This window comes from Micropterus salmoides, unplaced genomic scaffold (assembly GCF_014851395.1).
Source record: "Micropterus salmoides isolate LMB-PRFRI ecotype aquatic unplaced genomic scaffold, ASM1485139v1 Ms_hic_scaffold_12, whole genome shotgun sequence".
Lineage (NCBI taxonomy): Eukaryota > Metazoa > Chordata > Actinopteri > Centrarchiformes > Centrarchidae > Micropterus > Micropterus salmoides.
In genome coordinates this window covers 35,511,217-35,537,710 of record NW_024040263.1, presented here as the reverse complement: position 1 = coordinate 35,537,710, position 26,494 = coordinate 35,511,217, and the positions used below count along the sequence as shown (strand labels likewise).

The window sequence follows — 26,494 nt, the reverse complement described above, 5'->3', positions numbered from 1 at the left end:
GCTCTCCTGTGACGCCGCCATGGTAACCCTGTACGACCCAAATGGGACGTTCCGTTTCAGAACAGACGAGAACAGGCTGACGTGGAACCAAAACAACTTTATTTACAAAAACGGGTCTGCAGCCTTTCGCTCGTCTCTACCAGATCAAAACACCCTAAAACATCCAAAAATAAAAACAGAAAGCAACACAGGTAAAAAGGGGCGGGGCTCCGTGTGACGTCGTCCAGGTGACATCAGATCAGGTCGGCCACTGCAGACAGAGAACAAACATGTCAGCCAATCACAGGAAGCGTGCAGCGCAGGGTCAGTCAATACCGACCAGTTCTGATGATGCAGCGGATCCAGAAGAAACCCGAGTACTGACATCAGTGAGTACTGAGACTGAGTACTGAGACTGAGTACTGACATCAGCGAGTACTGACATCAGCGAGTACTGAGACTGAGTACTGAGACTGAGTACTGACATCAGCGAGTACTGAGACTGAGTACTGAGACTGAGTACTGACATCAGCGAGTACTGACGTGTTGCAGTACTGACATCAGTGAGTACTGAGACTGAGTACTGAGACTGAGTACTGAGACTGAGTACTGAGACTGAGTACTGACATCAGCGAGTACTGAGACTGAGTACTGACATCAGCGAGTACTGAGACTGAGTACTGACATCAGCGAGTACTGAGACTGAGTACTGACATCAGCGAGTACTGAGACTGAGTACTGACATCAGCGAGTACTGAGACTGAGTACTGACATCAGCGAGTACTGACGTGTTGCAGTACTGACATCAGCGAGTACTGAGACTGAGTACTGACGTGTTGCAGTACTGAGACTGAGTACTGACGTGTTGCAGTACTGACACTGAGTACTGACGTGTTGCAGTACTGACATCAGTGAGTACTGAGACTGAGTACTGACATCAGTGAGTACTGACGTGTTGCAGTACTGACATCAGTGAGTACTGAGACTGAGTACTGACATCAGTGAGTACTGACGTGTTGCAGTACTGACATCAGTGAGTACTGACGTGTTGCAGTACTGACATCAGTGAGTACTGACGTGTTGCAGTACTGACATCAGTGAGTACTGACGTGTTGCAGTACTGACATCAGTGAGTACTGACGTGTTGCAGTACTGACATCAGTGAGTACTGAGACTGAGTACTGACATCAGTGAGTACTGACGTGTTGCAGTACTGACATCAGTGAGTACTGAGACTGAGTACTGACATCAGTGAGTACTGAGACTGAGTACTGACATCAGTGAGTACTGACATCAGTGAGTACTGACATCAGTGAGTACTGACGTGTTGCAGTACTGACATCAGTGAGTACTGAGACAGAGTACTGACATCAGTGAGTACTGACGTGTTGCAGTACTGACATCAGTGAGTACTGAGACTGAGTACTGACATCAGTGAGTACTGAGACTGAGTACTGACATCAGTGAGTACTGAGACTGAGTACTGACACTGAGTACTGACATCAGTGAGTACTGAGACTGAGTACTGACATCAGTGAGTACTGACATCAGTGAGTACTGAGACTGAGTACTGACATCAGTGAGTACTGAGACTGAGTACTGACATCAGTGAGTACTGCAACGCGTCAGTATTATTCAGATAAATGTAGATCAGGTTCCCTCTGAGCGTCTTGCGGGGACAGATGGCGAGCCCCGCCTTCCTGCTGTCGGACTCGTCAGTAAGAACTTATCAGTTTGTCTCCTCAGCAGGAAGTGAGACTGCCTCGTTCTGATTGGCTGAGACTGAACCCAGCGGCGTGTGCGATTGGTCGGCTCGTACCGTTCATGGGCATCTCGTCGATCTGGGTGGAGTAGTACTGCTCGATGTCCCGCAGGATCCTGATGTCGTCGTTCTTCACAAAGTTGATGGCCACGCCCTTACGGCCATAACGACCGGATCGGCCAATCCTGGAGGGGGTCAGAGATCACGTCGTTACACTCGACCTACTGGCCCCGCCCCCCACATTTAACCACAGACACAGCTTGAAGCTCATTTCTAATAAACACCTACAGATGATTAAAGACGGCGGCTGACCGGAGATGGCGAGATTCTCAACAGTATTCAGTAGAAGAAGAATTTCTTTCCATTGAGCTGAAGCTTTTATCCAAAGCGACGGACAGCGGCTGTAGAGGTCAGAGGTCGCACGCCTCTGGACACACGAGGGGTTCAGTATCTCACTAGGGGACACATTGGTGGACGTGTCACGGTGGGAATCGAACCCAGATCTCCCGCACTGAGGGCGTGCGTCTTATCCACTGCACCGTCACCACCCATAGCGTTAGTTTAACCCGGAGGAGACTCTGGGCCCCGACAGATCCGCCTCCTGATCCTGTGACCCAGAGATCGATCTCAGCGCGGGGAAGTCCAGGAACACACACGGCGTGCACACGGCGTGCACACGGCGTGCACACGGTAACGTTACGTCAGGCAGAGCTGCTGAATCGTCCAGCCCCAAGTCACGAGTTGTTTCAGATATTTAAGATGGTCAAACTCTCCTTCCTGCTCCTCCTTAAAGACGTTTCACTCTGAGATCCTGAAGTTCAGCGTTCCCACGGCGAGAGAGACGCCGCACACATTAACACACGAGGAGGCAAAAGAACTTTACACGTCCCGACAGGATCATCAGGAAACGGTTCGCGGGTTTGCTGTTCAAATCGAAAGGAGGAGCAAAACACATCGGACCCTCGTTAACATTTTCTGGACTGATGGTTTTTATTGAACACAGCTGATTTTATCAGAGATCGTGATGAAACGGGACGAGTTGTTCGCTTAGACTTGTGGTTTCTGTAAGAATTAAACTGGGGCTTTAACATTCACATCACAGCCCTCTGCCTCGTTTCCACTTTCCCTTTGACCCGGTCGCTACAACATAAAGACAGACGCCAGATTAATACGTTCATCAAACATCATTCATTCATTCACCAAAGCCGTGGCGCCGTTACGATCACTGTTTGATGGCCCAGTGGAGCAAATGAAGCACCGTGAAGCTTCAGTGAACCGACTGGACGGAAAGCTTCGATGCTTCGTGAGGCTTCATCTCGCCGTCGCCTCAGTTCAGCTGTTACCAGCAGCCGTCTTACGAAGGCTGCGACGTGCACAACATTACTGCAAATCGCCAGAAACGCAGTGAGATTTTGCGGTTGGTTCAAACTAGGTAACGCGAGCAGTTACAGTCTGAAGCCTTCCTACGCTCTGGTCAAATCTCCACCTGTCCACCGTGCGGAGGAGCCAGTGTCCACGAGAGTTGTAGCATTTTAACAAAGGCAGGAAACTGTTTGATGTTAATATATTAGTTACAGTTCTGTTCTTTTTAATGTCATATTAAACACATAAAAATAAATAATAGTAAAGTTTGCAGCTTCCCACCACTTCATTAATTCCAGTTTCAGCTGGTTCACTTTGTTCATTGTAAGCAGGCTACAAACTCGTCAGTCATCGCTCCACGTTGTTGTAACGGGGATGTTCAGGCGGCCTCAGGGCGGCCGGTGCACCGGGGAAATCCCGGCGTGGCGGAGGGTTACGGTCGGTTCGCACAGATCTATTTTTAGGGGCGTATAAGAGCGCACGGTAGATCCCTGCGCCCAACGCTACGCAGAATCACCCCGGAGACCCTGTGCTGACGTCAGCATCTGTTCACTGTTGTCATAGTAACAGAGCTCATTACGTTTCTTCTGTCTACATGAGCTCTGACCCCCCGGCGCCACTTCCTGTCAGCGTACCTGTGGATGTAGAGCTCTCTGTTGTTCGGCAGGTCGTAGTTGATGATCAGAGACACCTGAGGGACGTCCAAACCTCGAGCCCAGACGTCGGTGGAGATCAGGACCCGGCTGAAACACACAGGAGCAGCTCAGAGTCCAGTTCAGAACCAGTACAGTACAGCAGGTGGAGCATTTACACACGGGTCCAGCAGCAGGGAAATGAAGCTGCTGCTGCTTGACTGCAGGGTCCCGGTCTGGCTCAGGACCTGCTCCGTTACCTGGCTCCTGATCTGAACTCCTTCATGATGGACTCCCTCTCTTTCTGAGGCATGTCTCCGTGCATCGACGACACCGTGAAGTTGGCCTCCCTCATCTTCTCCGTCAGCCAGTCCACCTGAAACACAAGCACAGACCCGCTCAGTCCGGTTCTGGTTCTGTCAGACGGTCCGAAGGGGAACCATCGGGTCAGGGAGCTGAGCTCTGAAGGTCTCAGCACGTTCAACTCTCTCTCGCTCTCACCTTCCTCTTGGTGTTGCAGAAGATGACGGCCTGAGTGATGGTCAGCGTGTCGTACAGATCGCACAGAGTGTCAAACTTCCACTCCTCCCTCTCCACCGCCACGAAGAACTGCTTGATGCCCTCCAGGGTCAGCTCGTCACTGAGGGGGGAGACAAAGGGGGGGGACTTCAGAACAGAGCTTCTGGACTGTGCCAGGCAGGTTCATGAGGACCGGCTGGGCGCTGCTGGCGGACTCACCGTTTGACCAGGATGCGGATCGGGTCTGTCATGAACTTGTTGGTCATCTCCAGGATCTCGTGCGGCAGCGTGGCGCTGATCAGAACCACCTGTGTGGCCGGAGGCAGGTAACGGTACACGTCGTAGATCTGCTCCTTAAACCCTGAACAAGTAACAGGTAAGAAGACCGGTGAGACCAGCACAGACCGTCTGCAGGGCCACGTTACAGCTGGGTCACAGCTAAACCAGGAGGAGGAGGAAGAGGAGGAGGAGCCCAGGAGGAAGAGGAAGGAGGAGGAAGAAGAGGAGGAGGAGCCCAGGAAGAAGAGGAGGAAGAGGGAGGAGGAAGAGGAAGGAGGAAGAGGAAGGAGGAAGAAGAGGAGGAGGAGCCCAGGAGGAAGAGGAGGAAGAGGGAGGAGGAAGAGGGAGGAGGAAGAGGGAGGAGGAAGAGGAAGGAGGAGGAAGAAGAGGAGGAGGAGCCCAGGAAGAAGAGGAGGAAGAGGGAGGAGGAAGAGGGAGGAGGAAGAGGAAGGAGGAAGAAGAGGAGGAGGAGCCCAGGAGGAAGAGGAGGAAGAGGGAGGAGGAAGAGGAAGGAGGAAGAAGAGGAGGAGGAGCCCAGGAGGAGGAAGAGGGATGAGGAAGAGGAGGAGGAAGAGGAGAAGGACCCCAGGAGGAGGAAGAGGAAGGAAGAGGAGGAGCCCAGGAGGAGTTTTGAAATTCTCCATCCTACAAATCCCTAAAACAGTCCTGCATCAGCCATCGCTGCTTAAAGGCCTCTGCACCAGACTCCATTCAGTTTTTGGTCATTTTAAGAGACGTATTCACAGCGGACCTTTCCGGTACAGGAAGTCTCTAACGTCATATATTAGGCTTGTTTTGTGTGGAACATACGTAAATTCTGAGTTTCCACACAGACATTAAATGGCGGACCAAATCTCCGCCTTGCGGCGCTGCACGCTTTAGCCAGTAAAGTGTGGCCGGCGCAGAGAAGCCTGCGCTTTAAGACCCTCCCTTATTGTTAAGGTCTCATTTTTGGGAACACTTCGGTTTCCACAACAACGGACAAGTCGGTAAGACGAAAGCAGCGGGCCGACATTTCTCAGTAGTGATCGATGTTTCTGGCAGCCCTCTGTTAAGATCACCTGACCAACAGGAGTGAAGCCGCCAGGTGACATCACACCTGCACGTGCTCAGTCTCACCTTTGTTGAGCATCTCGTCGGCTTCGTCCAGGACCAGCATCTTGATGGCTCTCGTCCTCAGACTCCTGCGGCGAATCATGTCTGCAGAAAAACACACAAACAAACGTCAGCCTCTTATTCCAGGTTTTCCAGGTCTGACATCAGGAAGCGCGTGTGCGGTTAAACTCACCAAACACCCGCCCGGGCGTCCCGGACACCACGTGCTGACCGTAGTCCAGCTTCCTGATGTCCTCGCCCACGTTGGTTCCCCCGATGCAGGCGTGACACTGGACGTTCATGTAGTCTCCCAGAGCGAGCAGCACCTGGACACACAGGACACACAGCCAATCAGAAACCAGGACAATACCTCACCGCTGACCGGCCGGGTGTGATGGCGTGGGCGGGACTACCTTCTGAATTTGTCCCGCCAGCTCTCTGGTTGGAGCGAGGATCAGAGCCTGGGTCTCCCTCACCTGCAGACAGGAAACACATCACAGCATGATGTCATCACGCCAACACCTGCACAGGTGAACCCCCTGAAACCTTAACGTGAACACTGACCTGGATGTCGAGACACTGCAGCACCGACACACAGAAGGTGGCGGTCTTTCCTGTTCCAGACTGAGACCTGAACACAGCAGAGAGCAGCTGTTAAACAACATCAGGGGAGCACTGCGGGACGCCGAGGGACTCACTACGGGGAGCACTGCGGGACGCCGAGGGACTCACTACGGGGAGCACTACGGGGAGCACTGCGGGACGCCGAGGGACTCACTACGGGGAGCACTGCGGGACGCCGAGGGACTCACTACGGGGACTCACTACGGGGACTCACTACGGGGAGCACTGCGGGACGCCGAGGGACTCACTACGGGGAGCACTGCGGGACGCCGAGGGACTCACTACGGGGACTCACTACGGGGACTCACTACGGGGAGCACTGCGGGGAGCACTGCGGGGACTCACTACGGGGAGCACTGCGGGACGCCGAGGGACTCACTACGGGGAGCACTACGGGGACTCACTACGGGGAGCACTGCGGGACGCCGAGGGACTCACTACGGGGACTCACTACGGGACGCCGAGGGACTCACTACGGGGAGCACTGCGGGACGCCGAGGGACTCACTACGGGGAGCACTGCGGGACGCCGAGGGACTCACTACGGGGACTCACTACGGGGAGCACTACGGGGAGCACTACGGGGACTCACTACGGGGAGCACTGCGGGACGCCGAGGGACTCACTACGGGGACTCACTAGGGGGAGCACTGCGGGGAGCACTGCGGGACGCCGAGGGACTCACTACGGGGACTCACTACGGGGAGCACTGCGGGGAGCACTGCGGGACGCCGAGGGACTCACTACGGGGAGCACTGCGGGACGCCGAGGGACTCACTACGGGGAGCACTGCGGGACGCCGAGGGACTCACTACGGGGACTCACTACGGGGAGCACTACGGGGACTCACTACGGGGAGCACTGCGGGACGCCGAGGGACTCACTACGGGGAGCACTGCGGGACGCCGAGGGACTCACTACGGGGAGCACTGCGGGACGCCGAGGGACTCACTACGGGGACTCACTACGGGGAGCACTACGGGGACTCACTACGGGGAGCACTGCGGGGAGCACTGCGGGACGCCGAGGGACTCACTACGGGGACTCACTACGGGGACTCACTACGGGGACTCACTACGGGACGCCGAGGGACTCACTACGGGGACTCACTACGGGGACTACTGCGGGACGCCGAGGGACTCACTACGGGGACTCACTACGGGGACTCACTACGGGGACTACTGCGGGACGCCGAGGGACTCACTACGGGGACTCACTACGGGGACTACTGCGGGACGCCGAGGGACTCACTACGGGGAGCACTGCGGGACGCCGAGGGACTCACTACGGGGAGCACTGCGGGACACCGAGGGACTCACTACGGGGACTCACTACGGGGAGCACTACGGGGACTCACTACGGGGACGCCGAGGGACTCACTACGGGGAGCACTGCGGGACGCCGAGGGACTCACTACGAGGAGCACTGCGGGACGCCGAGGGACTCACTACGGGGAGCACTGCGGGACGCCGAGGGACTCACTACGGGGACTCACTACGGGGAGCACTACGGGGACTCACTACGGGGACGCCGAGGGACTCACTACGGGGAGCACTGCGGGACGCCGAGGGACTCACTACGAGGAGCACTGCGGGACGCCGAGGGACTCACTACGGGGACTCACTACGGGGAGCACTACGGGACGCCGAGGGACTCACTACGGGGACTCACTACGGGGAGCACTACGGGGACTCACTACGGGGAGCACTACGGGACGCCGAGGGACTCACTACGGGGACTCACTACGGGGAGCACTGCGGGACGCCGAGGGACTCACTATGGGGACTCACTACGGGGAGCACTGCGGGACGCCGAGGGACTCACTACGGGGAGCACTACGGGGAGCACTGCGGGACGCCGAGGGACTCACTACGGGGAGCACTGCGGGACGCCGAGGGACTCACTACGGGGACTCACTACGGGGAGCACTGCGGGACGCCGAGGGACTCACTACGGGGACTCACTACGGGGCGCCGGGGATCACTGCAGGACTCACTACGGGACGCCGGGGATCACTGCGGGGACTCACTACGGGGACTCACTACGGGGACTCACTACGGGGACTCACTACAGGACGCCAGGGATCACTACAGGACTCACTACGGGACGCCGGGGATCACTGCGGGACGCCGAGGGACTCACTACGGGGACTCACTACGGGGAGCACTGCGGGACGCCGAGGGACTCACTACGGGGAGCACTGCGGGACGCCGAGGGACTCACTACGGGGACTCACTACGGGGAGCACTGCGGGACGCCGAGGGACTCACTACGGGGACTCACTATGGGGAGCACTGCGGGACGCCGAGGGACTCACTACGGGGACTCACTACGGGGCGCCGGGGATCACTGCAGGACTCACTACGGGACGCCGGGGATCACTGCGGGGACTCACTACGGGGACTCACTACGGGGACTCACTACGGGGACTCACTACAGGACGCCAGGGATCACTACAGGACTCACTACGGGACGCCGGGGATCACTGCGGGACGCCAGGGATCACTACAGGACTCACTACGGGACGCCGGGGATCACTGCGGGACGCCAGGGATCACTACGGGACGCCAGGGATCACTGCGGGACGCCAGGGATCACTGCGGGACGCCAGGGATCACTGCGGGACGCCAGGGATCACTACGGGACGCCAGGGATCACTAGAGGGACTGTACTGAGTTCAGTGTTCTTACTGGGCGATGACGTCTCGGCCTTTGATGATCTGCTTGATGGCTCGCTGCTGGATGGCCGACGGCTTCTCAAAACCTGAAACACAAAACAAACTTCGTCACATAAGGTCACATCTGTCAGTCCTACAGCGAGTTCTGCTTCCTGCCCCGTTAAATAAAACAAGTTCATCACCTGCAGCAGCTCTGAAAACAACAGGGGGGCTGACTGAACCACATCCCCCTGGATAAAGAGGACCGGGCCTGCTCTCAGAAAGTTTAATTCATCTCGACCTACCCCACCAGACTCCAGCTGAGTTTCTGCCATTTAATGTTCTCCTGAAGCACAAGAGACACGCCGACATTTTCTACATGTTTCAGCCTGTAACAGTCTGCTCACTACTTCAGCTGCCTCCTGAACTCGGTGACTTTAACAACACGGTGACTTTAACGCTGGTTAGCTTCACTAGCGTAAATCACAACAGTGTAAAGAACTCAGCCGAAGTGAGCCAGAGTTTTTCTCCACATGATAAAGTGTGGGAGGCGGTGAAGCCTGTTTCAGTTACACAGAGAAGCAGCTGCGCAGGTGTTAGCGGCTAATGCTAACCAAAGTTTGTGGTCAACAGTAACACAAATAACAGATATTTTAGAGTTAATCCTACACTGTTAAAACCTTAACAACACCGTGTCAATAACTTAGTTTAAACTACTTTATTTAATCGTCTCATTAAAACGTTTCGGGGATGAACAGTTAGCTTTAGCATGACGAGCTAACTCTCCCCCCGGAGGCCGCGCGGATCCCCGGCCTACCGTAAGCGTAGATGCCGCGGAGCAGGTCCTCCCGGAGGCCCATGGTGTCGAAGGTGGGGGTCACATCCACCTCCTCGCTGGTCTCAAACTCCACCTTGGTCATGTCCTCCTCCCGCAGGAGCCTCTTCCTGCCCTGCGTACCGGCCGCTGCCATCTTTCCTGCGCTTTTACTTAGTGAAACTCGGTGAAACTCCGCTCCGCGCTGCCGCTAACCTGCTAACACGCTAACACGGGGAGAGAAAGAGCGCCGCCGCGTCGATGACGTACAGTGAAAGCGACGCGGTCCACGACGTCACAGTCAGCAGCCGGACGCGTCTTCTTCGTCTTCTTGTTTCCGCGGCGTGTCGCTGCCTCCTCTGTTCGTTATTCACATCTTAACGCTAATTGCCTGGATCCTTTTGTATAAACCAGTTTCATCACTCTAAGTTAACTAGAGAGCGTGTGTTAAATATAGTTGCTCCAGTTGCTCCCAGGTCTCTAAACAGTTTCCTCCTTTGGCGAGAGTTGTTTCTACAAAGAACTAATAATGCTTCACTGTTTCCGTCAGGGTGTTGAGCAGTCAGAGCCAGCGCAGACCTCCGTCTCTCTTCTCTTACATCTGAAAGCACATTTTCCTTTCTCTACAGTTCTTTGTACTGAATATGTTCTTCCACTGACCTATTTATTATTTCTGTGTAATCCGGAAACCCATATTGTAAATTAATTTGAACTCTTTCCTCCGGCGCCGCCTTCTGCCTCCTCATTACCCTCCGCTCCCATGTACCCACACAAACCCCACCTCATACCCTGCTTTGTGAATTCTATACAACACCTGCATAACAAGTAAATCGGGTCTAGAGTTCATTTTAGTATCTTTAATTGTAATCAGAGTTGCTGCTGAGTCGCTACATATAAGTGAATATTCCTGTTTATAATGCCCACAGCACTGCCAAAAGACCGACATATGATCTGGAATCCTACATCCTTTTTATAACCTATTTCTGGAATGCTTACACCAAAAACCAGCCGTTTTCTTTTTATTTAAATTCCTTTCTTGTTTTTCTTCTGATATGCACTTGATGCTTTCTGCAGTACGTGACAACTCGGTGCCACGTTTCATGTTTCTGTATATGGAATATTTGTCAATAAAAAAAAGAAGAAGAGCACCCAGAAAGTGTTTTGGTATTTGCTCACAGACCAGAACAAAACCTCAGCAGATTCCTCACTGACCATATCTATAGACTTTTATTGTGGAAGAAAGTTGTATTTTGCTTTTATAGAGGTCAAAGCAGTGGCTGTTCTACACCAGTTTTATTAAGGGGGCCGGGGCTGGGGCCGGGCTGGGGCCGGGCTGGGGCTGGGGCTGGGGCCGGGCTGGGGCCGGGCTGGGGCCGGGCTGGGGCCGGGCTGGGGCCGGGCTGGGGCTGGGGCTGGGGCCGGGCTGGGGCCGGGCTGGGGCTGGGCTGGGGCCGGGGCTGGGGCCGGGCTGGGACTGGGGCCAGTTTAGTCAGAGGCAGCGTTCAAGCTTTCAGACTGTCTTGTTTAGTGTATAATGTCATGTTTCAGTAACTTAGTTAGACTTTTATTAAATTACATTGTACAAAGAAAACCTTCCTGTTTTCTTTAGCTCGAGTTACAGAACATTCTCTGATGCAACACTTCTTTGTATGAACAGTAGAGGAGGACCTCCTCCTGTCTCCTCCTCTCCTCCTCCTGTCTCCTCCTCCTGTCCCCCTCCCGTCCTCCTCCCATCCTCCTCCTGTCTCCTCCTCTCCTCCTCCTGTCTCCTCCTCCTGTCCTCCTCCTGTCCCCCTACTGTCCTCCTCCTGTCCTCCTCCTGTCCTCCTCCTGTCCCCCTACTGTCCCCCTCCTGTCCTCCTCCTCTCCCCCTCCTGTCCTCCTACTGTCCCCCTCCTGTCCTCCTCCTCCTCCTCTCCTCCTGTCCTCCTCCTGTCCTCCTCCTGTCCCCCTACTGTCCCCCTCCTGTCCTCCTCCTCCTCCTCTCCTCCTGTCCCCCTCCCGTCCCCCTCCCGTCCTCCTCCTGTCCCCCTCCCGTCCTCCTCCCATCCTCCTCCTGTCTCCTCCTCTCCTCCTCCTGTTTCCTCCTGTCCTCCTCCTCTCCTCCTCCTGTCCTCCTCCTCCTCTCCTCCTCCTGTCCTCCTCCTGTCCTCCTCCTCCTGTCCTCCTGTCCTCCTCCTCCTCCTCTCCTCCTCCTGTCCTCCTCCTGTCCCCCTACTGTCCTCCTCCTGTCCTCCTCCTGTCCCCCTACTGTCCCCCTCCTGTCCTCCTCCTGTCCTCCTCCTGTCCCCCTACTGTCCCCCTCCTGTCCTCCTCCTGTCCCCCTACTGTCCCCCTCCTGTCCTCCTCCTCTCCCCCTACTGTCCCCCTCCTGTCCTCCTCCTCTCCCCCTCCTGTCCTCCTCCTGTCCTCCTCCTGTCCTCAACACAGATGAGCGGAGAGGCTGCAGGTCAGCAGGTTGAGCCTTGATCGGCGGTGATCGGTGCTTGAGGAGAAGTAAACCTACAGCTCAGAGTCTTTAGAGACGTCCATTCTCTACACGTCGTGAAAACATGTCGATCACGTACCGGGTCACATGCAGGTTGCTTCCGCCGGATGTGGCCCGCGGCCGCCAGTTCAATGGGGCTGCTGTACCCTGGGCTCTACTTTTCGTTCAGCGGGGGGCCATAGGGGTGTCCAAGGTCTGTGGTACAGGGGCACTGGCCCCTGTTGGCCCCCCACCAAAACCACCACAGAGTCAAAGTAAAGAAAAGTTGTACTTCATTCTAAATTTATTAATTCTTTTGGCAAAATTTCACATCCATAAATGTAAATTCAGCACTAAAAAACCTCATTCCCCACATCTGTTCACTACAGCTGGCACCAATTCAAAGTGGGCCGGTACTCACCAGTACGCAGGACCAGTACGCAGGACCAGTACGCAGGACCAGTACTTCTATATTTTACTCTTTGGTGTCCCGGGACCTTTTCTTGCAGACAGACACTGCTCTGCCCTCTCTCACACGCCAACATGTGAACAACATGTGAACAACATGTGAACAACATGTGAACGGGGACTGCTGGTCACCCTGGAGTTCAGGCTGGGGGTCCCAGGTTTAAGTATGCTGGATGGTTGCGAGACTTTTTAAAGACGTGTTGCGCCCCCGTCAGCTCGCTGTATTAGCACAGCGGTTTGAAAGTAGAAAGTTCATCACGTGCTGCCTGAGAAACGTTTCAGTCTAATGTAGGTCAAACGGTTCCATCAGCAACAGATACTAAACAGTCGGGATCCAAAAATTTACTCTCTTTTCCTCTCTCTCTCCTGAATGCAGCTGTTTCCAGACGTGGGGGGTAAATCCTGAGATAACTTCAGATTCCAGCCGTGGAGGAAATCTGGTTACTTTGGAGAAATGTTTGTTTGACGTCAGCAGAGAAACGTCTGATTAAGCTCCTCGTCATGAGCGCTCTCCATAGCAACGACAAATCCAACCTGGAGCAGCTTCTGCCGTCTTCACCTGCCCCCCCCTCCCCCGCAGCGCCGTCTTCACCTGCCCCCCCCCCCTCCCCCGCAGCGCCGTCTTCACTTGCCCCCCCCCCGCAGCGCCGTCTTCACCTGCCCCCCCCTCCCCCGCAGCGCCGTCTTCACCTGCCCCCCCGCCGCAGTCCTCAGCTCATTTTTCATTATTTCAAGACGCTGAAGAAGAAGCTCAAACACAGAAATTCTGAGTCAGTTTGGAATTTTATTTCTTCTAAACAACAACCAACCAATCAGCTGCTCGCTCTGTTTGTCCCAGCCACGTTTGACACATCAGTTCTTCTTCGTTGGTGTAAAAGCTGAGCGTCAGTATTTAGTTCCCACCACCAAGGAAGAGAAGCTGGGACAGAGAGGGTGTTTTTATTTTACAGCTGATTCCCAAAAGAACAGGGTCAGGGGCCTGGCGGGGTCAGGGGCCCGGCGGGGTCAGGGGCCCGTGGTGTGCTTGGTGATCATCACCAAGTCTTCTGATTGGCTGATTATTGATCGTGCAGCTCTGCAGAAACACACGTGAACAAAGAAAACAGGAGGTCGGCGAGCAGCTTCAGAAAGTCTAAAACTGCTCTCCAGGTCAGACCGGGTCCGGAGTCAGAACGGTTCCGGACTCAGACCGGGTCCGGACTCAGACCAGGTCCAGAGTCAGAACGGTTCCGGAGTCAGAACGGTTCCGGAGTCAGACCGGGTCCTGCAGAGGAAATGAATCCCGATCAGACCGTCAGACCGGGATCAGCTCCTGTTTGTCCTCTTCGTCTGAACTCATCACTACATCAGCGTTCAGACGGCCGAGTGTCCTCAAACGCACCAACAGCCTCCCCGTCCTCAGCCGACCCCCCCCCCGATCAACGCCGACCTGATGACGAGACTCAATCAACATTTAAACAAGCAGGAAGTGATGTCACAGGTGAAAACAAACAGCTTTCAGATTTAAACCTGTTTATAAAAACAACACGAGAGCAACAGAGTGAACCTGGACCTGGACCTGGCCTGCTGTGAACGTGGCGTGACCATGAACATGAACGTGGGCGTGAACGTGGCCGTCAACGTGGAGTGAACCTGACATGAACGTGACGTGACCATGGCGTGAACGTGGCTGTCAACGTGGCGTGAAGTTGGCGTGACCATGAACGTGGGCGTGAACGTGGCTGTCAACGTGGCGTGACCATGAACATGGCGTGACCATGAAAGTGGCTGTCAACGTGGCGTGACCATGAATGTGGCTGTCAACGTGGCGTGACCATGAACGTGGCGTGACCATGAATGTGGCTGTCAACGTGGCGTGACCATGAATGTGGCTGTCAACGTGGCGTGACCATGAATGTGGCTGTCAACGTGGCGTGACCATGAACGTGGCGTGACCATGCAGTGGCGTGACCATGAACGTGGCGTGAACGTGGCGTGACCATGAACGTGGCGTGACCATGAACGTGGCGTGACCATGAACGTGGTGTGAAGGTGGCGTGAAGGTGGCGTGAAGGTGGCGGTGCCTCGAGGCTCCGTGTTTTAGGATGAGAAACACAGAGAGAGTAAAAACACAAATACATTCATGTAGAAATACTGCGATACACAGGATGTGATGACATCATCGGCGCATTCACCTGAACGCCTGTCTGATGACATCATCACTGCGCGTCACTTCTTCCCGGTTCATCAAATGAATGTCCGACAGCTCAGAATGTTTCCTCACACTTTATTGTGGAAAGCTCGCTGACTGTAGATCACTTCCTGTCTGAGCCGCTGTTGTTTACATGATGACGACAACAAAGAAAAGTAAACAAACCGACCGCAGGAAACAAAAACAAAACAAGAGTCCATGAGTCCAGAGGAGGTCAGCTGACCGTCACCTGACCGTCACCTGACCGTCACCTGACCGTCACCGTCACCTGACCGTCAGTCGTCTTTTGATTGGTGGACGTCCAGACTGACGACCTGCAGCTCCGTCAGGTTACTGCTGCTCTGCTGACTGATGAGCATCTGAAACACAGAGACAAGTTACTGCAGTACTACTGTAGTACTACTGTAGTACTACTGCTGACTGATGAGCATCTGAAACACAGAGACAAGTTACTGCAGTACTACTGTAGTACTACTGTAGTACTACTGCTGACTGATGAGCATCTGAAACACAGAGACAAGTTACTGCAGTACTACTGTAGTACTACTGCAGTACTACTGCTGACTGATGAGCATCTGAAACACAGAGACAAGTTACTGCAGTACTACTGTAGTACTACTGTAGTACTACTGCAGTACTACTGTAGTACTACTGCAGTACGACAAGTTACTGCAGTACTACTGCAGTACTACTTGTAGTAGTACTGCTGACTGATGAGCATCTGAAACACAGAGACAAGTTACTACTGTACACTACAGTAGTACTGCAGTAGTGCTGAGTACTGAGTGAGTACTGTAGTAGTACTGAAGTAGCACCGAGTGAGTGTTGAGTGAGTACTGAGTGAGTACTGAGTGAGTGCTGAGTGTGTACTGAGTACTGAGTGTGTACTGAGTACTGAGTACTGAGTGAGTACTGAGTGAGTACTGAGTACTGAGTGAGTACTGAGTGAGTACTGAGTGAGTACTGAGTACTGAGTGAGTACTGAGTGAGTGCTGAGTGTGTACTGAGTACTGAGTACTGAGTGTGTACTGAGTACTGAGTACTGAGTGAGTACTGAGTGAGTACTGAGTACTGAGTGAGTACTGAGTGAGTACTGAGTACTGAGTGAGTACTGAGTGAGGAGTGAGTACTGAGTGAGTACTGAGTACTGAGTGAGTACTGAGTGAGTGCTGAGTGAGTACTGAGTGAGTGTTGAGTGCTGAGTGAGTACTGAGTGAGTACTGAGTGAGTACTGAGTGAGTACTGAGTACTGAGTGAGTACTGAGTGAGTGCTGAGTGAGTACTGAGTACTGAGTGAGTACTGAGTGAGTACTGAGTACTGAGTGAGTACTGAGTGAGTACTGAGTGCTGAGTGAGTACTGAGTGAGTACTGAGTGCTGAGTGAGTACTGAGTGAGTACTGAGTGAGTACTGAGTGAGTACTGAGTACTGAGTGAGTACTGAGTGAGTGCTGAGTGAGGAGTGAGTACTGAGTGAGTACTGAGTGAGTACTGAGTACTGAGTGAGTGTTGAGTGAGTACTGAGTACTGAGTGAGTACTGAGTACTGAGTGAGTACTGAGTGAGTGCTGAGTGAGTGTTGAGTGAGTACTGAGTACTGAGTGAGTACTGAGTACTGAGTGAGTACTGAGTGAGTACAGAGTGAGTACTGAGTGAGTACTGAGTACTGAGTGAGTACAGAGTGAGTACTGAGTGAGTACTGAGTGAGTTGGTACCGGGTGCAGCTGGACTGCAGAAACGGGGATCTGGGCGCCGACCGGAGGCAGCGAGGTGAGGAAGACCTGCGGGAGAGAAGCTGGAGGACAGAACACAACCTGTCAGTACTTGCAGTTACTACATGAGCCTGTACACACCTGTGTACTGCGTAGTACATGTACACGGCGAGGATAAACTGCTGTACGGTCGTGACGCAGCGTGAGCGAACAGAAGAAGACCGGTATCTGCTGCGACCCCCTTCACCTTCAGGCCCCGCCCACGTCGAGCCGCTCTGGGCATGAAGGGGGCGCTCTGTTCCGAGTCGGGCTGGTACTGAATGGACCGCGCGAGTTAAAGCGGCGGGAAGCAGACTGGGAGTCGTCACCGAGGAAGCGGCGCCACGCAGAGTACAAGAGTAGAAGTGTTATTTACACAGTACAGAGTATTTTAATAAAACGCTCAGCATCGTGTTTCTGCTTTGCATGACTGATAAGAGCCAATCAGAGAGCCGAGCGTGAGCGTCACCGTTTCTAAGGTCCGTCTGCACTAAAACGCCCTCCGGAGCTTCTGTTCACTCACTCTGCGCTCTGATCCGACAGGGTCGTACCGGGGTCATGTGACTGGGCGTGGCCCGTCGGGGGGAAGGTGTTGAGCACGGCGAGGCTGCCGTCGGCCAGCGAGGACGTCGGTGCGGCGTACATCACCGTGTGCCCGCCGGGATACATCATGTGACCTGTCACTGAGGAGGAGGAGGAGGGCGAGGAGGAGGAGGAGACGATGCAGGCAGGGAGGCCGGCTGCAGAGAGAGAGAGAGACACACCTGGTCATCCACCCCGCCACCTGCTCACCTGTGGAGGGGGCGGGGCTCTGTTCTAATCTGTGGAGGAGGCGAGGCTCTGTTCTTACCTGTGGAGGAGGCGAGGCTCTGTTCTAACCTGTGGGGGGGCAGGGGTCTGTTCTAACCTGTGGAGGAGGCGAGGCTCTGTTCTAACCTGTGGAGGAGGCGAGGCTCTGTTCTAACCTGTGGAGGGGCAGGGCTCTGTTCTAACCTGTGGGGAGGCGAGGCTCTGTTCTAACCTGTGGAGGGGCAGGGCTCTGTTCTAACCTGTGGAGGAGGCGAGGCTCTGTTCTTACCTGTGGAGGAGGCGAGGCTCTGTTCTAACCTGTGGGGGGGCAGGGCTCTGTTCTAACCTGTGGGGGGGCAGGGCTCTGTTCTAACCTGTGGGGAGGCGAGGCTCTGTTCTAACCTGTGGAGGGGCAGGGCTCTGTTCTAAACTGTGGAGGAGGCGAGGCTCTGTTCTAACCTGTGGAGGGGCGGGGCTCTGTTCTAACCTGTGGGGGGGCAGGGCTCTGTTCTAACCTGTGGAGGGGGCGGGGCTCTGTTCTTACCTGTGGAGGAGGTGGGGATGTGGATGTCTGAGCTGCTCTGATTGGTGGAGGTCTGCTGACCGCTGTGCTGAACCTGGATGGTCTGTAGCTGCTGAGAAACTCCGCCTCCTGATGAACACACAGGTCATGACATCATCGATCAGTGAATAATTGTGAATATTAACACGACGGTGAAGCTCACTGATCGATTGGATTAATAATGTAAAATCAACACGTCCGCTGCGGGGAGACAAGCGGCTCCTCGCCGCTTGGGCTGGAATCTGATTGGCTTTGGGAAATAAAGACGTTAGAAAAGTAAATATGTTCAAAGTGAAATCTGTGAAACGTTTCTCACGGCAGATTTTGATGTACGAGAGTCATTTTGATTCACTAATTACAAAACGTCTACTTTGACGTTCTTTCTCTCTCTCTCTCTCTTTCTCTCAGGTGGGCGTGGCAGCTGACCTGACAGTGACACGGTGGCGGGGAGGCGGAGCAGCGTGGTCGGCTGTGTGTGGGGAGCGAGCAGCTTGGCAGCGGGGCCCGGGGCCACGGGGCCCTGGATGGCTAGAGGCTGGCCCTGCAGCTGGCTGAGGGGGATGGTGTGTGCGCCGGGGGGCAGAGGGTTACCTGCGGACAGGTGGGGGGGGGGGGGGGGACATGTGTTCAGAGCAGCAGGGAGGAGCTGAGCGGCCCCTCAGGTCTGACCTGTGAAGCTCCGCCCTCCTACCTGACATCAAGGTGAAGCCTCCGGGAAGCACGACGCCGGCCGACGTCTTCAGCACCGTCCCGTTGGAGGAGGAGGGCGGCTGCCAGGAGGGGGCGCTGGTCTGCACCTGGACGGTGGAGCAGGAGGAGGTCTGGGTGGTGCCGGGGGGGCTGGACACTGTGAACGCTGGTTTGATCAGGTCCTGAAAGAGACAGACGGGACGGACCAATCAGGGACGAGGCTGAGCTGAGACACAACAAGGACAAACTCTACCTGAGAACACCTGAGCAGCCAATCAGCTGCAGGTCCTCCACACCCACAGGACCCTGTTCTGGTCCGCTCTGACAGAACCACCTGTCCTCCCCACCTCACCGCACGTTGAGCGTGGCGTTACCTTGGTGGCCTCGGAGCAGCCGTCGGCCTCGGACACCTGGTAGGTGAGGTCGGTCTCCTCGAAGCCTGTGGCGCTCATCCTCTGGTCGGAGGAGGGGTCTGAGCGAGGCGGGGAGTCCGGAGAGTTGAGGCAGGTCTGGATCAGAGCTTTGCCCGTCTCCGACGTGATCATGGGCTGCAGCTTCCTGGTGGCGAAGGTGTACACGTGACCCGTCTCGCTGGCGACCAGCAGCAACACCTGAGTCCCGGTCAGCGTGGACAGCTCGTACGCCTGCGGGAGGGAGAGCAGGCGCTTCAGTACCAGCAGAACCCAGCAGTTCCTGAGGCGGGTTACCTGTGCTAGGCTCCGCCCAGCAGCCCCACCTGCAGGTTCCACTCTGAGGGCTCCAAAACGTTCTAAAAGGTTCTTTATGTCGCAGCAAAAACTGAGATCCATTTATCTAAAATCTGATCTTTGAAATCCAGCAGGATTTCTCACGTGCACTGGGCGTGTACGTGAAACAGGAAGCAGACGTCTACTCCGCAGCTAGAGGCGGGGCGGGTCCTCGACGTAATCGATTACGGAAATACGTCGGCTCGCATTAGTGCGTCGAAGCGTCGCTGCGGCCCGTGTCAGCAGGGATCCTCCGGGACAAGCTGCAGCTACCGGGCGCCGCCTTCGCCCGTCTGAAGTCTGGGAGTATTTTAGACTCTGAACAGGAAACAGCTTCACTGCGCCAGCTCCACATATCCCGTTTCCTTTCTGTCTCCACACGAGCACGAGGGTACGCCATCAGCACGAGTGATCTTCATCGCTCAGCTGAGGAACATTGAGGAACATTAAAGCGGCCTGATGACGGTCTGTCGGTCATGGATTTCATTTTCATGGATTTCATTTCGTTTATCTGACGCTTTTATCCCAAAGCGACTTACAATTACTCTACATGTCAGAGGTCGCACGCCTCTGGAGCAACGAGGGTTAAGTGTCTTGCTCAGGGCCACAATGGTGGATGTGTCACAGCGGGAATCGAACCCTGGTCTCCCACATCAAAGGCAGGCGTCTTATCTATGCGCCATCAGTGACGGTGACGAACAGACTGGATTGACGTTACGATGCTGCCGCCGTCATCAGGATGACCGAATAAAATTTGACATGATTTATTTTGTTAATCGAGCGATTGGCAACTTTTCTTCTTTAGAAAACACAAACAGCGATTTCTCTGCAGGGAGCGACAGCGAGGAGGAACTGTTACTGCGAGAAGAGACGGTGGCGGCGGGGAACAGTACAGGAGTAGAAGCGTTCTTTACACGCTGCAGGATACTTTAATAAAGGGCAGTTTATGGAAAGACACCAGAGGACGGGCTGAAACTAAATGTTGAGAAAGCAGGAAGAAGATCCTGATACAGAACCAAGGAGAGAAAAATCACTGCTGCGGGAAATCTAAAACACCAGAGGTCAGAGGTCAGCAGGAGACCAGCTCGCAGGCGAGCCGGGATGCCGAGTTCACGCATCGTGTGTAAAACTACTCAGCGATCAATAAGTGATCAGTGAGGAGATCGATAACATCAACAGTACTACTACAGTACTAGTACTGCAGTACTGTAGGTTCTACCTCCTCTGAACAAACACAGTCTGATCAGGTGACCAGCTGGGTCCCCGCGGGGGTCCAGTCCCGGTCTGACCTCCTGTATCACAGGTAAGGAGGTGAAACTGGACCGGAACCACCAGCCCAGGTGACCCCTGTCAGGGTCTTCCACACTCACCTTCTTCATGATCCCGGTCTTCCTCTTGCTGAAGGTCGTGTACCGCCTCAGTTTGTTGTCTATGAACTCCATCTTGATCTTGACCCTTCCTCTGGTCTTCTTACCGGGTTTGGCTCCAGGGGCCACGGGGCTGACCCCTCCGTAGCCCCTGCTCAGGCCCCCGGAGGCGGCGGACTGATGGCGGACCCCCCGCTCCCTCCTCTCCCGCTTCACGCCTCTCCGGTCCCCGCCTGAACCCGCCGTGTCCTCGTCGTCCCCGGAGTCCGAGTCCTGGTCCTGGTCCGAGCCGCTGTAGATCACCTCGGTGGTGTACTCCCTGTCGTCAAACTGGACTCCGTCGGACTCTGAGGCTGCTGCTCCGGTGTTCAGGCTGCTGATTCCGGTTCCGTTGCCCGCGCGCCCGACTCCGGTTCTGGTGCCCATCCCGGATCCGCTCCCCGCCCCGGGCCCGAGACCCAAAGCTCCTGTTAGCGGTGTGAACACCAACACGTCCCCGGGGCTCCGAGCTCACAGTCCGGGTAGAGTCGGCTAACAGGACCGCTAAGCTAAGCTACGCTAAGCTAAGCTAGCGGCTACTTTAGCAACAAGTGAAGCTATCTGTTCATCCGGAAGCTCCGGAAACCGCCGAGAGCCGAGGCCGAGCGGCCGGAGCACTCCGGGGGGGAACCCGGGACAACCCTCATCATAAAACCCGGTCCCGGTTCTGCCAAAGTCCAGAATAAAGTTCCAAAGTTCTGTTTCTGTCGGTACCAGCGAGGCCCGGCCCCCCCACGATCACTCCGCTCCACATAAGGACAGGACGATCACATCCCTCCGCCCCGGGATGTAGTCCCGCATCCTGTCCGCGCTACAGTCCCGCCTCAGATCCAAAGTACCGCACATCTGATCAGAACCGTGACACGGATCGATTCCACGCGACTAATGATGGAAACATGTTAAAATTAGCGGAGTTTGTGCGCAGTTATACCGACAGGAACTACTTTCCTCCATATAATGAAATCATTGGACCGGGTCAGACCGGGACCGACCGGGTCAGACCGGGACCGAGGGGCTCACCTCAGGCTGAAAAACTAGCTGTAGAAGAGATCCCGTGTAACAGACAGACCCGGTCCTGAACAGGGACCCGGATGTAGATCAGTTTGTGTGCATAAAGTTTATAAGAAGTTATTATCAGTTATTATCATGATCGATGAGTCTCACTGTCGCTTCCTTTAAGAATCGATCTATCAGTGAAACGGCGCAGCAAACCAGCAGGAGCCGGATCAATAAAGGACCCAGTGACTGTTCAGGTATTTCATTATGGCAACACGTCACCGTCCTCTCTGTAAGATCCTGAACATGGACCCAGCCTGAGCAGCTCCAGCAGCTCCAGCTGCTCCCAGCAGATCCAGCAGCTCCAGTAGCTTCCAGCAGCTCCAGCTGCTCCCAGCAGATCCAGCAGCTCCAGCAGCTCCAGCTGCTCCCAGCAGATCCAGCAGCTCCAGTAGCTTCCAGCAGCTCCAGTAGCTTCCAGCAGCTCCAGCTGCTCCCAGCAGATCCAGCAGCTCCAGCAGCTCCAGCTGCTCCCAGCAGATCCAGCAGCTCCAGTAGCTTCCAGCAGCTCCAGTAGCTTCCAGCAGCTCCAGCAGCTCCAGCAGCTTCCAGCAGCTCCAGTAGCTCCAGCTGCTCCCAGCAGATCCAGCAGATCCAGCAGCTCCAGTAGCTCCAGCAGCTCCAGTAGCTTCCAGCAGCTCCAGTAGCTTCCAGCAGCTCCAGTAGCTTCCAGCAGATCCAGCAGCTCCAGTAGCTTCCAGCAGCTCCAGTAGCTTCCAGCAGCTCCAGTAGCTCCAGCAGCTTCCAGCAGCTCCAGTAGCTCCAGCAGCTTCCAGCAGATCCCAGCAGCTTCCAGCAGCTCCAGCAGCTTCCAGCAGATCCAGCAGATCAGCAGCTCCCAGCAGCTCCCAGCAGCTCCAGCAGATCCCAGCAGATCCAGCAGGGTAACATGTTCATGGTGATGGTTTGTAAGTCAGATGTTATTTAGACTCTGGACAGACCCGTCAGCCAACAAGCAGCTTCACTATCAGAAGGTCTGAGGTTAGAAGCTCACACATTTCTAACTAGCTGGCACATATTTGACCTCAGACGTTCTGCTGATGAAGCTCCAGCAGCTTCACTATCAGAAGGTGTGAGAAATAAATTCTAGGAACGCTGATAACATCAGGCAGGTTTATTTCCTCAACACAGGTCTGTAATCCTCCTGCTTTAACCAGGGTCCCGGGCCCTGCACAGGGCTGCATGTGGCTCCTGATGTGTTCATTGCCACAGTGCAAATACCTTCCAACATCACCGGGGCGGGTTTTGTTCTGGAAGCTCGATGTTGTTTGGAACGTGGCTGTGTGGACATGTAAACAGTGAACATGGCCGAGGACAAACTGGGGCCCCTGTGCTGGTCTGGCTTTGATAGGGGGTCATAGAAAGTCAGCTGTAAAACTTACCAACCAGAAGACCTGCTGCGGTGATCAGGATTCTGTTCAGTGATCCAGGCGTCCGATTTTTAAAATAAGTGGACCGGATTAAAAGATCAGGAATAAAAAGAGTCCTAAAACTGTCGTGGACTTTGGTACAGCTGTTTTCAAGGCACAAACAAAACGCCACGCTGCCGTAGGTTTGAGTTTTGAGTCTTACAGCGTGAACCCGGATCCCTGGAGAGGAAATATCTCATTCTGTCCTACATTACATCCCCCTGCTCTGTAATAAATAGGCTCACTTACAAATTCATTTTCCTCAGCTTCTGATCTTTCACAGGAGACCAGAATGCATCTGGGCCACCAGGCTGAGGTGTAGGAGCCATGTCAGGGTTGGTCCAGTAGAGGGCCCCACGGTGCCGGCACATCAGGCTGAGGCTCATCTTAGCAGAGCAGGTGCAGTCAGACGGAGAAGCCAACTCGTTTTTCACAGCCACAGACGCTGTGGCTGTTTGTTTGATGTGTTTCCAGGCTCTTGAAACATTGGGGGCCCAGAAATCTTTCATGTTGTCACCTGTTTTCACCCCCCCCCCCCCCCGCCCCCGCCCAAAGTAAGTCTATAAAGATTTAGAAGAAGACTCAAAGTCTAAGGAGCTGGTTGTGGATCTAAGGAGAGCCAAGGCACCAGGGACCCCTGTTTCCATCCAGGGGGTCAGTGCTGTCCTGTTTGCTGTTGCATGCTGGGGCAGCAGGCTGAGGGTAGCGGACTGATCCAGTGACGTTGTGGGGGTGGAGCCGGACTCTCTGAGAGGAGGATTCTGTCCAAACTACACGTCATCTTGGACAGTGTCTCCCACCCGCTCCATGACGTGCTGCTCAATCCCAGGACTCATCCCCCAGAATGCACCACAGAGCGCCACAGGAAGTCATTCCTGCCTGTGGCCATCAGTCCTCCCTCTAAGTGTCTGACACACGGACACTTAGTTTTAAACTGGACCTTATTTTCTGTTTAAATACTTCATGTGCAAAACTCTGCTGCTGTTTATTCTTTATTACTGTTCACCACAACGATTCCTTTAACTCTGTAAATATTGTACACACCCACACTCCTTTATATTTTATTTAAAACAGTAGGTAAACAGTAAATCACCTCTTGCACTGACCCAGAAACTCTACCAACCGTGTCTTTCCATTTCACTCTGTTTCATTTTAAATATCAAAGGCCATATAAACACATTTATTATGATCACTACAAATATCGACAGTAGATTACTTTCCTTTTCTGTTGTTGGCATGTCAGTTTATGTGTTAGATGTTGAATTTGTTTATGTTCATACAAATAATATATATATATATGCTTATATATATATATGCTATATATATATAGCTGATTATATATATATATATATATGCATATATATATATAATCAGCTATATATATAAGCATATACATATATATATATATATATATATATATATATATATATATATATATATATGTATATATATGTATATATACATATATATATATAGCTGATTATATATATATATGCAGATCACAGTGATGAAGGTTTGAACGGAACATGAGCGAAATTAAAAGTAGAATATGGACCAAAGAAGATACTGCAGTAAAGAGTAGAAGTTATAAAAAGTGGAAAGTTGTGAACAACTTTTTAATTTTATGTAATTATTTTGCTAGTTTCTCCCGCTCCTCGCTGCTGTCTTCAGGTTAAATGAACAGCAGCACTAAAATTTAAATTAAAAGAAAAAAACGTTATAAATTAAATTTTCTTCTTTTTTTTACCTTCATTAGAATGATAATTAGAAATATACAATATGTTTTCATTTAAAATGATTTGTTGACAGTAGTCATGTCTTATGGGAAAACAGTGAACATAGTCAAATTATAATGTTTACTTATATTCATATTCTTACATATTCAACATATTATTACCGCATGTTGTTAAAATTGTTTATTTGTATTTATAATAATATTTTATCAGTAATTCCTTTATATTCTCATGATGTTGTATTATCTTAAGTCTTGTCTACGTTGTAATCCTTTTTCTTAATGAAATCTTTATATTTCATTTGTTTGGACGGACTACCATTTATACGAGAACCTGTTATGTTTAAGTAAAAACAATCACTATTCTGTTGTCTATTAGAGGTAGATATGTAGTCATTTAAAAGCTGTGTATTTGGTCTATTCTTGAGCTGTGGTTAGACGTCTAACTTTTCACTGACAGCCCAAATTCAACCTTTTTAGCCCAGACCCATTTTCACCATCTAATACACGTCTATATGTAGCCGTTCAATGGCGGTCTAATTGATGACTAGACTATTTTTGGGCTGTGTGGGCACATTCTGTGATGTGAACCCAGAGCCTGTTCTCTCTCTCAGTATGTGGTAGATTGGTTTCAATGGTGGAGAAGATTCAAATGAAGAGGGGGGTCTGGGGTCCTCCCCCAGAAAATTGTAGGCATTGAGGACTTCATTTCCCGTCGTCTGGTGAAAAGTTTTGCCTTTTCTGCCTCAATTTATTGTGGAAAGTCTGCATTTAGGTAAAGGGGAACTCAAAATTCAGGCAGCAGGTGACAATTCAAAATATAGAAAATGTCTAGAATATACAGGTGCTGGTCATATAAATACACAACGACACGACTCATCACAACTGTCTAACCCTAACCCTCCACTGGCTGCAGCTGAAATTAAGTGAGCACATCAGCATCACGTTCAGACAGCGAGCCCTGCAGCCAAGCTGTGGTCTCAGATGGAGCTCATCTGTAGGCTGTAACTGAATTCTCCTCAGTGTTTTCACATATTACAGAGCCGGGGGGTAATAAACTGAGAAAAGAAACCCTAGATCAAAGTTTCAAATTCACCAGAAGAAAAATGGGAAATTCCCTGAAATTAAAGTCACAAAAAAATCACTCTGGTGTTTCTCTGAGGTGCATGATAGTGACTGTGGGCTAAACTCACCAGTATTTCCTCACTGCTGAATCCAATTGCAAAGTCTGCATTACAGAAAAAAGTATATTTTAACTTGTATTTGCAGTCATTGTCAGGATTTGTCTGCTGTTTGACATTACAGTTTGGGTGAATGTCCTTGATGCTGTGTCTGTGCCTATATTTTCAGTATGTGGTTGTGACAGGATGTGAGTCGCAGCAGCTGTAACTTGTATTGTTAAATGAAAGACAGCAGTAAGAGCTTTATTCTTCAGAATGTTTAGGCATTAAACCTTGTAGGAATGTGTCAGTAAATATGATTTTGGGAGACTGAGTATGTGTGAGAGTT

General features: G+C 53.0%; 2 protein-coding genes across 6 annotated transcripts; both read right to left on the bottom strand.

The window, feature by feature from the left end:
• Nucleotides 1-82: 82 nt before the first annotated feature.
• Nucleotides 83-9,978, bottom strand: eif4a3 (eukaryotic translation initiation factor 4A3). Its single transcript, XM_038714718.1, has 12 exons — nucleotides 9,725-9,978; nucleotides 8,942-9,014; nucleotides 6,193-6,259; nucleotides 6,042-6,104; nucleotides 5,822-5,954; nucleotides 5,653-5,733; nucleotides 4,474-4,615; nucleotides 4,237-4,375; nucleotides 3,996-4,111; nucleotides 3,739-3,846; nucleotides 1,799-1,926; nucleotides 83-250 (listed from the first exon to the last, which is right to left on the bottom strand). Exons 1-12 carry the CDS (start codon nucleotides 9,876-9,878, stop codon nucleotides 234-236), a joined length of 1,221 nt encoding a protein of 406 aa, XP_038570646.1. The 5' UTR covers nucleotides 9,879-9,978; the 3' UTR covers nucleotides 83-233.
• A 4,924-nt stretch (nucleotides 9,979-14,902) lies between these two features.
• LOC119899886 (serum response factor-like) lies at nucleotides 14,903-21,555 on the bottom strand. Of its 5 annotated transcripts, none has more exons than XM_038714713.1 (8): nucleotides 20,753-21,554; nucleotides 19,011-19,280; nucleotides 18,638-18,818; nucleotides 18,373-18,537; nucleotides 17,929-18,036; nucleotides 17,119-17,335; nucleotides 16,560-16,639; nucleotides 14,903-15,206 (listed from the first exon to the last, which is right to left on the bottom strand). In XM_038714713.1, the coding sequence occupies exons 1-8, from the start codon at nucleotides 21,173-21,175 to the stop codon at nucleotides 15,178-15,180; spliced, it is 1,473 nt and encodes a 490-aa protein (XP_038570641.1). In that variant the 5' UTR covers nucleotides 21,176-21,554; the 3' UTR covers nucleotides 14,903-15,177. The 5 variants fall into 5 exon arrangements, with proteins under 5 accessions (XP_038570641.1, XP_038570639.1, XP_038570643.1 ...); XM_038714711.1 differs by having other exon boundaries at nucleotides 17,147-17,335; nucleotides 20,753-21,175; XM_038714712.1 differs by lacking the exon at nucleotides 14,903-15,206 and adding an exon at nucleotides 15,510-15,568 and having other exon boundaries at nucleotides 20,753-21,555.
• Nucleotides 21,556-26,494: the final 4,939 nt, after the last annotated feature.

Bases quoted from the DNA above. Each gene is read 5' to 3' on its own strand.
- eif4a3 (XM_038714718.1), bottom strand. From the start codon at position 9,878: ATGGCAGCGGCCGGTACGCAGGGCAGGAAGAGGCTCCTGCGGGAGGAG. The intron at 4,376-4,473 runs GTGAGTCCGCCA...CTCCCCCCTCAG, and splicing joins ATCCGCATCCTGGTCAAACG to TGACGAGCTGACCCTGGAGG. The intron at 4,112-4,236 runs GTGAGAGCGAGA...CTTGTGTTTCAG, and splicing joins TCTGCAACACCAAGAGGAAG to GTGGACTGGCTGACGGAGAA.
- LOC119899886 (XM_038714711.1), bottom strand. From the start codon at position 21,175: ATGGGCACCAGAACCGGAGTCGGGCGCGCGGGCAACGGAACCGGAATC. The intron at 18,037-18,372 runs GTCAGCTGCCAC...TGTGTTCATCAG, and splicing joins CGCCACCGTGTCACTGTCAG to GAGGCGGAGTTTCTCAGCAG. The intron at 16,640-17,146 runs GTACGACCCTGT...TCTGTCCTCCAG, and splicing joins CGCCCAGTCACATGACCCCG to CTTCTCTCCCGCAGGTCTTC.